General features: G+C 44.4%; 2 protein-coding genes and 1 non-coding gene across 7 annotated transcripts in view; 2 read left to right on the top strand and 1 right to left on the bottom strand.

Moving 5' to 3' along the window:
- The window catches only part of NF1 (neurofibromin 1), a 233,138-nt gene that overhangs the window by 103,880 nt on the left and 114,268 nt on the right, over positions 1–14,990 (bottom strand). The gene's annotated exons all lie outside the window — the stretch shown is intronic.
- On the top strand, positions 5,313–8,051 carry OMG (oligodendrocyte myelin glycoprotein). Its single transcript, XM_061604869.1, has 2 exons — positions 5,313–5,609; positions 6,522–8,051. Exon 2 carries the CDS (start codon positions 6,528–6,530, stop codon positions 7,866–7,868), a length of 1,341 nt encoding a protein of 446 aa, XP_061460853.1. The 5' UTR covers positions 5,313–5,609; positions 6,522–6,527; the 3' UTR covers positions 7,869–8,051.
- Positions 10,404–10,484, top strand: TRNAP-UGG (transfer RNA proline (anticodon UGG)). Its single transcript has one exon. It is a non-coding gene; the product is annotated as a tRNA-Pro (tRNA).

Here is a 14,990-nt window from a genome sequence, read left to right as displayed (position 1 = left end):
CTTCCTATGTTCTTCCTATATTTAGTTTGGTTCTGAAGTCCTTAACCCTAGTAATGGAGTTCACAGCATTGCCCTATTACAATATATGTGAAGAAGCTACATAAGTGAGAACTGCAACAAAATGTTGCAGTGTGGCACACACCCGTTCGCTGTTCTGTGATACACCATTCCGTGCCCTCCTCCTGCCTGGTTTTCCATTTCTCTCCTCAAATATCAGTCATCAAGCCTTCATTAGGCTGTTCTAGGGGGTACTCTCCCACAAGGTTCCCCCCTCCAAGAATTCTTTTGTACTTCTGCAAACCTTGGGGTTCCCCCAGTGTTGCTGAGAGCTCCTTCTCCTGTGTGTGGGTGATGCCATTTTAGCTACATGTGCAGCAGCACTCACACCTGAATGTGAGAAACAGAGGGAAGATCATCGCCAAGGAATGCCTTTGTCATTCTGTAACATTATCCAGAAATAACTAAGGACAGAAACTGGCATTTCAACTGGAGGCCGATGAGCTATTTTATTGAGACTCTATACGCCAGAATAGATTTCAGCAAGATCTCAGCACTGCAGGGCTAACAGCAGCCAAGAAGCGTAAAATGAGTAGTACCTTTAACAGTGCAAAAGTAAAATGATATACACTGGAATATACAAACTTCCTGTGAGCTTGGCGGGGGCGGAGGGGGGGATTTTGCTAGCCAAATCAGGCAGAATTGTGCCTTTTTTAAAAAAAAGGACAAAAAACTCCCCCCTTTAAAATAAGCCCCTTGCTGGAAGTGGGTGGGTGTGCTTAAGAGCTTGTAAAAAACAGGGAACAATGTGCAGCTGAGATGATACTTTCATTTATCCAACTACAAAATGTTTAGTTTTGGCAGTGGAATTGGTTCAAAGGTGAGCAAATGCCCTTAGCAAGATTCTTAGTGTTACTTTATAATTTTATTGCACTGGACGCCTGGTTGGGAGGTGCAATACATAAGCAAGAGAGAGAGAAAGAGAAGACTGCAATCACAGGTAAACCTATGGGAATTTGGCCATGGATTTCAAATGGGAGGTGAACTGCAGAACATCCAAGGAGATCTTGTTCACTCTATCAGCTTTGGTTGGTGTGAGAATACATTCACTTCCCCACTATGTTTCATAGGAACCTAGGAAGCTGCCTTATACTGAGTCAGACCATTGGTCCATCCAGCTCAGTGCTGTCTATGTTGATTGGCAGTGGCTCTCCAGGGTTTCAGACAAGGAGTCTCTCCCAGCCATACGTGAAGATGCCCTTGAGGAATGAACCTGAGATCTTCTACATGCAAAGCAGATGCTCTACCACTGAGCTATGGTCCTACGGATTTCCGATTCCTGCACCTGTAACGGTGAACCCATATAACTGGAAGGGGCTGCTCCAATGATGTTACAAGCTCAGGCACGACCGACTGGCTGCCCCTCCAATCCAGGCAGATAGTCTTCAACTTTCCAGACCCAGGATCCTCCCTTAACCTCAGCTTGGCACATGGGACCCAGTTTTATTTTATTTACTATCACACATCTATCTCTTTTTCCCTTTCTGCTCCCCCATTTTCTACCTCTTTCTGGATTTTTCCCAAGCCTGGTCTATGCATGCAGCGGAACAAGGTGGCAGCATTACACTGAACCACTTTGGGTACCAGGTGTGGGTACCATTTTAAATGCTCTCCATGTTAAAAAACAACAACACCACACTTCCTGACTGAAGTAACTGTACCTAATTAGCAGAGATAAAATTGCCCTGGGACTACAGAGCACGCTCTGGCCTCTGTCACTGGCCAGGGGACCAAGGGTTCCTGGGAGGCTGCCCCCCTGCCCCCCAGGAAAAACATCACAACAAGGCAGAGACCAACCTGTCCCCATCTACAGGCCACAGAAGGAGCAGCTGCAGGAAACTCCCTTCCGCAACCCCAGCCAGAAAGGGCCCTTGTTTCCCAGTGCCCATTGCCCTGGGACAGCACAAGCAAGGAGGAAAGGACACTCTGACTCCATTGATCAGCCAATCAAGGGGTAGGATTACATATCGTATAGGTCAGAAGCAGCCCACAGGCCACCGGTTAACCAAAGAAAGCTGCTTTATACCAGTCAGACTCTTTGGATCCATCTAGCTCAGCACTGTCGGCAACGACTGGCAGTGGCATTCCAGGGCCTTGCCCAGCTCTCCTTGGAGATGCTGGGGACTGGGACATTTTACAGGCCAAATGTGTGATTAAGCTGATGAAGGAAGCAGCAAAAGCGCTTCCTGGAACAGCCCCATGCACTTTGCATAGCCCACACTTGTCTGACACTTCTCTGTCAGCTGAGCCAACTCGTAGGAGAGCGAGAGCAGCCTGAAGCTCTCTGACAAACACTACGGGTCTTAGTCAGACTACATCCAACAATCTTGCGTGCGTGCTCCAAGGCAGGGGTGGGGAATGTTTGGCCTCCAGATGTTGCTGAACTACAACTGCCATCAGCCGCAGAAAGCATGGCCAGTGGCCAGGAACGATGGGAGTTGGAGTTCAGCAACATCTGGAGGGCCAAAGGTTCCCCACACTTGCTCTAAGAGATGAACGATTCTGCCTTTGGGTGGAGAATGAGGCTCAGATGCTGCTCCTACTCACATTTATCTAGAGTGAAGGCCCACGGATGTACCCCACCAACCCTTTCTTGGCATGGCAAATCAAGGATCGCTTATCCCTATTATGTGGCAACCCGGCCCCTGCTCTCGGCATCAGAGGCCCTTCTTCATGTCCCCACTCCGAAGGCGGTACAGAGAGTGGCAACACGAGTACAGGCTTTCTCAGTGGTTTTAGTAGCAAAATCAATACAGGATAACAACAGTCAATATTTTAACTTTCTATATCAACAGAAAGTATTTACAAGCATATTCTCTGCAAGCTTACAGACTCTGGCTATCATTCCCTACCCAGTTATGCAGGCTTAAAGAATTATCCTTATGAGACCTACAAACACATTAAAGGAAGTGCAGATTTATGAGTGCCTTATTTCCACACAAAACAGGCAAGAACTGTCATCTTTTGGGACTCACAAAATAGTTAAGGGGCTCCCTTACTGGGGTGTGCTTGGAAGCCCGCCAATATATGCCTACAGCAGAGGTTGGTCCAGCACAAGATCTTATCTAACCCAGTGATCCCCAAGCTTTTTTTCCCCACGGACCATCTGAAAACCGCTGAAGGTCTTGGTGGACTACTTAACAATATCTCTGCCTGCTGTAGCAACAGTAATGTGCCACGCTAGATACTGTATGATTTTCACTTCTATCTTTACAGACACACCACAGGCCACCTGAATGAAGTTTGTGGACCGCGGGTGGTCCACAAGCACACCACGTCTAACCTATTTGGCATTTCCTGCAGTACAATCCCATGTGAGTCTACTCAGAAGTCAGCCCTACTGAGTTCAAGGAAGTTTTCTTAGGACTGCAGTCTGCACTCAGTGGAAGAGGGCATGCTCCGCATGCAAAAAATTCACATGTTCAACGTCCAGCATCTCCAGAAAGACCTGGGAAAGACTGCTGCCTGAAACTCAGCAGAGCTGCTACCGGTCAAGTGTAGATATACTGACCTGGTAGATCAGGCTCTGTATAAAGGCAGCTTCCTAACAACCAGCTACACTGGAATGCATTGTAGGTGGGAGAGTCCAAATGGGTTTATGAACATTGTAACATGGCGCAAGACATTAGTGGAGCGGAAGGCCTAGGGCTGGAGTATTAACAACACTGAAAAAGAGGTAACTAACATCAAATACTTTGGGGAGTTGGAGAGGCTACACTGGACAAAAAGAGACTATTATCCTATCTCCAAGACGGAGCAGAAAACAAAATGGCTGCTGGCCAAGTGGTCTAGCACAGATGATGATGATGATGATATTATTATTATTACTCCATCATCATCATTTAAAATTTTTTTTATCTTGCTCTTCCTCCCAAAAAAGCCCAGAGCAGTAAATAAACAAGCTTAGTTGGGTTTCCTTGAAGCACTATGAAATAAATTCTATTTAAAACATCTTAAAAACAAGTCCAATACAGATGCAGACTCGGAAAAATCTCTACTAAGAAAGAGAGCCTTCAGTAGGTGCCCAAAAAGACAACACAGACAGAGAATGTCTAATATTTAAGGGGAGGGAATTCCAAAGGTAGATGCCACAACACTAAAGGCCCGATTTCTATATCATGTACCTCCTGATAGGACGGCATTTGCAGGAGGCCTTCTCCTGAAGTGTGCAGTGACTGACTGGGTATATAAGGGGTAAGGATCTTTTAGGTATCCTGGCCCCAAGCAGTACAGAACCAGCACCTTGAACTGAGCCTGGTAGCTGAAGAAGGAAGCAGCAGTGGAGAAGCCAAATTTTCCCTGGAACCTCCATGATCAGAGGCAGAATCCCTGTCAGTATTAGTCATATGCATGTGTGTCAAATACAGTGGGACATCTGCTGCTTTTATACAGTACTCCGCCTGTTGGCTCCCTGGAAGCATTTGGTTGGCTGCTGTGGGAAAAACTATGGTGGACTAGAAGCCCCCCAAAGTCTGATCTGGGGCTTTTCTTATGTTTTCCCCAATATTAGCTGCAAAGAGGATATTCAACTGTGAGAAGGAGCACAGCCAGCTCAAAATAGACAAAAATGAGGAAAGTGTTGAAAAAACAGGTGAAGAATGCAGGTTTATAGTGAGTTTGGCTGCAAACTGGAATTCGTTGATGTGATAAAATATACATGCAGTAAAAAAAGTTCAGTGCATGCTGATTTTTTTTATTAGTCACGTGCACCAGCCACTAATTCTCATACATGACTGTATTATATTGCAGCTGGCGAGCCACTAAAACCAATTGCAACACAGAGAACAAAATGCTTTACTCAACAGTCCTTAGATCAGACAGGGTCTCTCTCTCTCTCTCTCTCGCCTCCTAAGCACTGGGCCTTTCGGTCAATGGGGTGTGTCTGAGCAACGAAGGTTAATCTGTTGTCTGGGTCTGGGCAAGCTTCACCTAACAGCAGCGGACTGGACTAGGTGATCTCTGGGTTTCCATGCAGCAGTATGAAATAAATTCAATTTAATATTCCCCTCCCAAACATATTTTGGGAGCTGCATTTAAGAAATGCAGACAGAGAATTTCAATTAAGACAGAAGGTGGTTAAAAATAAAAGCAGAGAGCAGTCAAAAACAGCCAAACTCTGAAGCAAGCTTATGACTAGCACAAAAACCAAAAATTGAGACTGGATGCTATTTGCACAGTTAAAGTATGCGTGCTGCATCCTAATATACTGAGACACATCCCAGAGGGAGGGCGGAGGGAAGGAACATACAGAGAGAAGAAGTTTGGAAACTCAAGGGTTTTTGGTTTTTTGTTTTTTAAAAAAAGAGTGTCCGTTTTGTTGAGCATGCACCCCTTGCAATAAATTTTGAGTCAGCACCACAACGACAGCTCTGCGGTCCTCCGATGGAGCACTGATCAGGTGGTTGCAGAGCCCCTGGAAACGGCAGTACGATGCAGCTGAGGAGGCAAAGCACAGCCCACAGACAAACGGCGGCTACCCTCGAGAGCAAGCCGACCTTTGCGTTCCAATCTTTCAGGGAAACGATGCACTGATACTGCAGCAGGGACTGGAGGTACGTTCGCTTCTTTTTGCTGTTTTCCTCCTCTCGTCTGCTTTTAAGGCCGAATCCTGCCACAATGTGTGTGGGAGAGATAGAGAGGCAGAGAGAGGGAGCGTGTGTGTGTGAGAGAGAGAGATGCAAGAAATCATTATAGTGTAACTCAGCAGTTCCATGGATCATGCTCTGTACTGCAGTGACAGATACAAAATCTCATCCTAACATCAACATGGGTTTGAGAATGGACACCTTACAAACTTTGGAGAAATGAGATTAACATCATGGCAAAGGTGTGTGTGTGTGTGTGTGTGTTGTGCGTGTGTAAACGACACATCATTAGCAGTGTAAGAGTTGTAAGTTATGGCTTATGTCGTTCCAAATTCATGTCTGAATTGAAAATGCTATTTGATCCAATTATCTTTATTTACAGCAGGTAACAGAATTGCTATATAACTGCAGAGGTTTTAAGACTGATTCCGTAACCAGCCATTCTTTCTCCCCCCCCCCGCAACTTCATAAAAATAACCCTTCATAAAATAAAGAAAGCCCAAAAGATAAACATGAAATTCAAATTGCTGAAAACAGAAAGCAGACATTGTATAACATTTGGAAGAGACTAGCAGTTTAGGAAGAATGCTACCATTGGGAGCTGGAGGCGGACCGGGGCGGGGGGGGAGAGAAAGAGATGGAAATAGATGAGCCTCTTTCTGCCAGAGAGCAAGACAGAAGGATGAACAGATCCTTTGTAAATAGCTGTGTTTTTACCCCAGTGAGGGCTATGCCACAGTGATGTAGGCATGTGTGGTCTTCTTGAAATGCAGCTCCTTCTCTGCAAGGAATCAAATGCTTCAAAATAAACACAACCTTCTGAATTACATTCCTAGTCTGAGTAATGAACTGGCTATTTCTGTATGTATTTGCTGCTAGGCAACAATGGAGTATCGGGTCTTGAAGGCATCGCCCTGCATCCTGGCTCTTCTCTTCTTCATACCAGCTGTCCAGGGGATTTGCCCTTCGGTGTGCTCATGCTCAGGAAATGACAGAAGCGTGGACTGTTCTGGCAGAAACCTGACCATGCTGCCACATGAACTTCAGGACAACATTACCTATTTAAACCTGTCTTATAACCACTTTGCTGACCTCAACCACCAGCTAACTCAGCTTGCCAATTTGAGGTCCCTGGACATTTCCCACAATTGGCTCCAGAGCCTCCCAGCTTATCTGCCCAGGTCACTGTGGGAAATATATGCCGCACACAACAACATCAAGGTCCTTCAGAAGCTTGACACGGCTTACCAGTGGAATCTTAAAGTTCTCGATGTATCCGGGAATGTGGTGGAAAGGGCCGTTCTCATTAACAATACAATGAGCAGCCTCAAGTTCCTCAACTTCAGTAGCAACAAGCTTTGGACGATGCCCACCAACATTCCTTCCAACACAGAGACAGTGGATCTATCCAACAACTTCTTGACACAAATACTACCTGGCACACTGATGAGGCTTGCACACCTTTCCAAACTTTACTTGCATAACAACAAGTTCACCTATATCCCTGACAAAGCTTTTGACCAGCTTGCTCAACTCCAGCTAATCACTCTTTACAACAACCCCTGGTCATGCGAGGAGGGCGAGCAAGCTCTCTCCTATTTGCAGAAATGGATGGGAGAAACCGGGGCTGCAGTAGTGGGGGTGCCATGCTTGGATGAGGCCACCCCACCTTGGAAGGATGCCACGCCATTCTCGGCAGCTCCCACAGCTGCAGAGGGCCACCTCCTTGTTAAAGCAATGAAGGCGGGGGATACAGCTGGGTCTCCAATGACAACTGAACAAACCAAACAAGTGCATCAACAGTTTAGAACGAAGGAGGTTGGTCTGAGCGCCACTGTTGGCCAAACAATGGCATTCACAAGCACAGACAGGCCACTGGTCCTCTACCCGAAAGATCTGAGCACAGAGAAACTTAACTCTTACGAAGTGGCTGCAGCCACACACACTATCTATTTTCATGATACCACCTCTGTGAATTCAAGCACAACAGACCTGGCAGGGCCGTCCACAACTCCTATGACCTTGAGCATCACCAGAGGGATGCCTACAAACTATTCAAAGAGACCGCAGCACAGCACAAGTGTTACTGTAAAGAGGGAAGAATCGACCACAAAAATTAACCCTCGGGCACCCTCCAGGGCAAATATTCCTAAGGGGTATCTGTCCTTCATTGTAATGCTTACCACAGTGGCCCTGGAGTCTGGCCCTGGATTTGGGTTCAAATGAATAAATTGCTTCATTATCCTATATTAATAAAATGGTCAAGAGGGAACCTGCTCAAGTCCCACAAATGATTCAAATGCAAGAAGAAACACCAGTTTAGATTCTGAAACATGACCGTAAAGAACCAAATTCTTCCTAAACAAGACTGCACAAAATTATGTCTTGATAACCAAGCTGCTACTTACTTTGACTATGTCTTACTGAAATTTTAAAAAATTAAAAAAGAAGTTTAATTCTATCAAATATAATTGTTTTTATGAAACATGCTTATTTTGTATTTACATTTTTAATTTTCTTCATACAAATATATGAAAAGATGTCAGTATTTTATGTATGGATTATGAATAGTTTTGTCATTAAACATATGGAAAACAAAAAATATGAAAGGCTTGTATTACACATGCAGTGTCTTGCTTGACATGCCAGTGAGACAGTCTTGTACTGTAATCTAAAAGTGCTGGTCCTTTAATAAAAGGCAGCATGCAAAAGGGGAAGAAATAAAGACATCTAAAATTTAACTGCTTCTTATTCTGAGGCATATGGCTTGTGCCTACATACATATACATTGCACATGTGTAAAAGTTAAATTAAGGTAACAGAATATGTTGGAGTCATTTTTTTTACTAAAATGTGTGCATTAGAACTCTTGAGCTGCAATCCTAACCCTACTTCTCAGTAGGCATGTTGGGCAGGCTTACCACTAACCATGGCTTGCTGATTTAACTCTTACTGAGTTCCCAAAAGTACACTAAAACCATGGCTTGCTGAATTAAGCCCCGACCCCAGAAGGAACGTTTAGGGAGACAGTAGCAAGATCAGATTGCCGCCTGTTTGAAGTAGAGGGTCTGGGAACCTGAACTGGTCATGGCAGATGCAACACTCAACTGTGGCTAGCCCAAAACATGTTTTGCAAATCCCCTTCAAATCATGACTGCACACCTTGGTTTGTAGTCTACTCAACCATGGTTTAGATTTTCAGACCATAACACGACCAAAGGAAAACAAACCATGGTTAAGCACTAAGGCCTGCACGAGGCCTTAGCATCTACTGCTTTAGAAACTCACAGGAAGGTTGACTTAGTTTAGGGATCATCCCTACTGTATATTTGAGGGAGAGTTTAGATAGTAGCTTGGGGCACAAAACTCATCACCACACAAGAGTGTATTTGGCAAATTTCTTCAGAAGGAACCACAAAATACACTCACCGGGTGACCATATCTCCAGTATGGATGTGGGTTTGTCCCTGTCCCCCCCCCCCGGGGCTCTTCATGGGGCTGCTCCTCCATAGCCACCTGTTAAAGCAGTACATTTACAAAGAGGTGTATAGAGATAAAGCCCAATGCCGTAGGCTCTAACTGGTGGGACAGCCTGATTTCATCCCCCGGCTCCCCATGGTTTCAGACAAGGTTTTCTCCGGCTCTATGCAGAGGTGCAGCGGACTGAACCCGTGACCGTCTGCACAGAAAGCAGATGCTCTAACCACTGAGCTACAGCCCTTCCCCACAAATGGCTCAACTCTTGTCTGTATAACCATAACCATGAGTTTGTGTCCAGAAACAAAATGCCTATCAAGGGGAATTTGATAATGAGAATTTATGAATATTGGGTAGAGGCACATGCAGAAGAGCCCAAGTTCAATCCCCAGCACCTCTAGCTTAAAAAAAAGGGGGGGGGATCAAGTAGTGGGTGACAGGAAAGATGTTTCTCTGTAGCTACTGCCAATCAGGGTAAATAATGCTGAACTAGATGGACAAACTATCAGACCTGACAGAAGGCAGCTTCCTGCACTCCCAAGCGAGGAGCCCCATGCAAGGCCTTCGCTTTAAGCAATCAGGAAACCTCTTCAAAAACACAATTATCTGAACGGATGCACTGACGACAGCCGTGCAAGACACTGGTTTCCCTGGAAATGAGAGCAATAAGCAGAAAGTCATTGCTTTGCTGGATTGCAGGGGGTGGAAGGGTGGGGATGGGACACTTGGAACAGGTGGCTGCTGAACGATGAAGCTGAACTAAAGCTGCAGAAGAAGCCCATTAATGTTTTGGAAATGGTGGGGTAGTTTTCCAAATGAGAGGCTGCCATCCAGGCCTGCCGAAGTGAACTCTGGAAATAAACCCAGGCCTGCATCCCTTGTGAGAGGTTGCAGAAAGTCAGGGTTGTTTGGAATGCAGATATTACTTTGCAAGATGCTACGGTAGAGGGCCTGGACTGGCAGCAAGAAGGCCTGACACGTGGCAGACCCTTCTTGCCTTTGCAGCTCCCACAACAGCTTATATATTGTGGCAGCCATTTCCATGGTTACCGGAAGCAGAGAATTCTAAAAGGGAGGCTAGTTCTACATTTTAAAAACCCAATACACACAGAGACTGTTTTTCCCTCTGTGGTTGAAGAGAATCAGAACGGTAAAAGCAACGAGAGAACTAGGATGAATATGTCTGTTTCATCACTGAAGCACACGGGAAGCGGCAATTTCGTTTGAGGGGTCAAAATGGGACCACTGCTCACCTGCACTATTCTGGGGGCCAAAAGGGCCGTTGCAGGGAAAGAGCCTGTAGCTCAGTGGCAGAGCATCTGCTCTGGATGCTGAAGGTCCCAGGTTCAATCCCTGGTTTCTGCAGGCAGGGCTGGGAAAAGACTCCTCTCTGAAATTCCTGGAGAGCTCCTGCCAGTCAGTGCAGACAATACCGAGCTCAATAGACCATTGGTCTGACTAAGCAGAAGGCGGCTTCCTGTGCATTCACGCTGGCTTCCTCATAGGCAGCAATGGAAGGATCAGCCGATTTTGGTTGTTTCTTTTTTCCCTCAATCTTAAATTCAGTTCTCAACATTTCTGCGGCATTTTTTTAAAAAGCCCTCATGAAAATCTTTCAGATTTTAGTGCAAATTTCTTCTAATAAGCACATTTTTGTATGCAGTGTTGACTAACGCACACATTTTTGCAAGCATTTTGCAACCCTACCATGGATATACAGGTGAAAGTGATAAAAACAAAACAAGACCCTCAACAACACCTTTTTCATGTAAACACTCCTGATTTTGGCATCAGTCGCTGATTTATTTATTTATTTAATATATTTATATCCCGCTCTATTTCTGAAGAACTCATAGCGGCAAACAAGAAAAGAAGAAACAATCACATATAAAAGTTAAAAAAATTAACATAATAAAAACATAATTAAAAAACACAATTAATACCAAGAATAAATAAAACATTAAAAGTATTTAGATTTAGATGCAGATGTCACTGGCTGACAATGGCCATTGTGCTTCGTCTAATTTATTATTCCTAAAACAGACTGTGATGCATCAGTTGAATTTTTGATGTGCCCGCATGGAGCGCAAAAATATTGGATCTTGCATAAGTTGTTATTTCTTGTGTGACCTGAACCGATGGACGCTTCAACACAAGGTGTTCAGTATAGAATTGGCATCTTGCTCCCTGCTTGCTGGCCTCTTTCCACCTGGCCTGCCCGGGTGGGGCCTTGACTGACTGCAGCTGTAAAAGGTATCACTACCTGAAGATGCCAGAGACCACCTTGACTGTGGGGTGTTGTTTAGGGGCTTCTGTCTGGGTAAAAGTTTAATCTCTGCTGGTCGTTTTTTTTGTTTTGCTGTTATTGGGATTATGCTTCTGTATTTTATTGTTGGATTTTATTAGGAATTATAAGGATGTATCAATTTATTGTATGTTTTTTTGATGTTTTTGTTAACTTATTAAATATTTGAATTTATTTCTTACAGTGAGTTGTCTAACTTTTTTCTGTCCATGTTGTGAGCCGCCTTGTGCACAAATTGTTATGGAAAATTGGCATAAAAATAAACAGTGATGATGATGATGATGATGATCTTCTTGTAATATAATGTATTTTGTGTTTTCACTAATATATTCATTTTTATGCACATTTCCCCCCAAAAATGCATTTTTGAACACACTGGTTGGTTGGAGAACTGCATCACAAAATTCAGATTTGCACAAATTTTGACGGACAGCTGTGTTTCGGTTCTCGTATCATTTAAGAAAGTGCAAATTCGATAGATTTGACTTTAAAGGTGAACTGAATTTCATTTCTCCCCCACCCGTACTTGTAGCTGGTTTCAAGAGAGAGGCTGGAACTCCCAGACACATGGAAGGTACAGGATCTGCCATATTGCTTGCAGTTACACCCCCTCACTCAGGAAAGGCAGCACACCCTTTGGGGGCCGGCCGTCTCAGCCAAAGCAAAGAAAGGGGGAAGGTGGTGGGGCAAATGATTTGGCCCCTCAGCCCTAGGTGTTGCTGCAGCACGGCTCAATGGCTAAAATAGTTGGCATCCACAGTATTGAGTCTGCCTCCCAGGTCTATTATTTATGTTCCTGTCCCGCCTGTGCACTTTCTTCCCATCTCTGCCTTCAAACACCCCACCCTTGCCCTGTGGCAATGCACTGCAGACAAAGACTGACAATGGCTGTCTCAGGAAAAGTCAGCTTCCAATGGTGATCTTCTCACCAAGGCATCAGACAAGCTTCTCGGGAGCAGCAGCTTTCCTTGTCTGGCCTACATCTCTCACCTCAAGCTATGCAATTTCTGATTAAAACAATGCAGTGCTGGTTCAGTGATCCTTGCCTAGATGCGTGGGAAACGCAGGATGTGGCTATAGCCTTTTGCTGCTTTAGTGTGAGGCCTCCAAACCCCAATGCCTCAGCCTCCAAAGCATTGTGCACTGAAAGGAGCAGTTCTTCTCCTGGAGGGTACTGAGGCAAGCAGGCTTAGTGGGCACATTTAGATTCAGAACAACTCCCGTTCTGAACCCTGCTACAACTTATACAACAGCAAAACAGCTGGAATCAACACAACTTCTTTGTGCAGACAGTTTACAGGAACTGATCCATACCTGTCACCGGCTACCCCAACTCCTGAGACAGCTTCTATTTGTTCATTTTCGCTTTTGCACCCTGAGGCTCAAAGGAGATCACTGACAATCTGATTGCAACTACATCATTACAATCTCAGGGATAAAGCAGGGAGCACTTTCTTCCTTGGGACTCACAATCAAATGCAAGTGAGGGATTGCACATTCAGCTATTCTGCAGAAAGTTCAAGTTCTCATGCTACTTTCTGATAAGGGGAGCATTCAAATTAGTGATTGCCCATTCACATCCTAAAGTGCTGTGGGTAGGAAGTGGGTGGGGGAACAGGAGGATACAACAGCCCCCTATTCTCACCTAGTCAAACACTAGATGACTCACTTCTTTTGAGGTTTCATTAGATCCTACCCACAGGTTCCTAAGCTATTAGAGCTAGAAACTCGCTTTTAAAAACAAAACAGAACTGAAAATCAAATTTCCATAGAAAAAAACTTCAGGTGCACAAAATATTGCAGGCCCAAGATACAACTTGCGTTTCTGAATGACAGTCCAGCTTATCTTAACCTCATCTTGCATCCCACGGGTGTAAGTCAACATGGAGCTGCTACATGGTCCAGGAAATCCTACTTGAACATTAGCTTTAAAATGATTTGATTAAATCTGTAAATTTACAAAGGAGCAAAACTATAATTCTTGAACTGTAAAAGCACGCATTGCTTTTAGATAATGCATCCATATGCCAATATCTTAGAATTGGCATTTTCCTCCAATATATGAAAGAATGGGTAATGCCTCTTTGAAGATGACAGTTGCCATCTGCTGATTTTAACAGTATTTATACTGAAAACGATTTTTAAACACATTCTGATTGATTGGGGGCAACTTTTTATAGTTTTACTCAAAAAGTATTTAAGAGACTAGACTAATTTTATTTATGGATTTATTTTCTTACATTTATACCCCTCCTTTCTTCCTTAACTGAAATGAAACCCAAGGCAGTCTCCCAACCAAGCACTGACCAGACCCAGACCAGCTTAGCTTGCAAAATATACTGCTGCAAACACTGAAGGTTTAGAAACGCTTTCAGCATTTTTATTATACTTCCTGAATCCTCAGAGGGGTTTATTTTTATTTAAAACAATATTTAGTTTGGATTGTGTTTTGCAAACAAGGAAGCCAACCTTTTGTTAGCTCTACGGTTACATCATTCTTAGGCTTGACATAAATCTGCAGTCCCCAATATTTTTGCCCAGCTGTTTCAACGGCTGGGAGGTGGATGTGGTAAGGAGGAGCATTTGCTATCCCAGGACAAGGATCCAAAGGGAGAAAGAAAAGAGAGAGGTATGAAATTTGACACTGAGATATAATTGCCATATTCTGAAAATGATAGCACCTCCTGCTCCTTTGATTCCCCCCCCCTTTTGTTCGCTTTCCAACTTTATTCCAAGGGCACAAATATTACAAGTCTGATATTGGTGCATTGGAGCAATGGTTCTCACGCTTTTATTTTCCCTCCAATGGACTTGCTGAGGGTCTTGGTGGTGGACCATTTAATTATTTTCCTACCTGTTGTCGCTATGTAATGTGCTGTGCTAGATGCTGTACAGTTTTAGTTGCATTTTACTGCTCCTTTATTTCTTATACATTGTAATCCATACAATTCAAATGTAATACAACTGGCCATCATTCTGCATTTTGCCTCAACTATGTGGCTTGTTTTGGAGGGGACATCTTAGCCTTTGCCGATGGACAGCAAGCTGTCTTGGGGGGGCTCTTCAAATCCTTCCTTTATAGCTTCCTCCCATTCCTGCATGACTGCCTCTGTCCTGGTGCAACCATAGGGGCAGGGGGCAGGCTAATAGGCAGTTCCAGGCCCTCTTGCAGCAAGGGGGGAAAGAAGAAGAGCTGCAACAGCAAAAGAAGCCCTCCCTGTATTTAAAGGTGGAAAGATGCTCTGGAATACGTGACAGGGTTTGCAAAGGAGAAGAAAAAAGCCCCGCTGGGATCCCTGGTTTTGGGTGGGAGTTTGATTTATTGCACAGGAATAATGCATGCTTCTGCATCTCCTTTTCTGATTTTAATTATTTGGGTAAGTCTATGACTATGAGCCTTATGAGGAGAGAATGAAAGAACTGGGCATGTTTAGCCTTCAGAAGGGAAGACTGAGAGGAGATAGGATAGCACTCTTCAAATACATCAGAACTTAAGAAGAGCCTGCTGGATCAGGCCAGTGGCCCATCTAGTCCAGCATCCTGTTCTCACAGTGGCCAACCAGGTG

The sequence above is a fragment of the Rhineura floridana genome, chromosome 21 (genome assembly GCF_030035675.1).
Source record: "Rhineura floridana isolate rRhiFlo1 chromosome 21, rRhiFlo1.hap2, whole genome shotgun sequence".
Taxonomy (NCBI): domain Eukaryota; kingdom Metazoa; phylum Chordata; class Lepidosauria; order Squamata; family Rhineuridae; genus Rhineura; species Rhineura floridana.
This window is presented reverse-complemented; position numbering and strand designations above follow the sequence as displayed.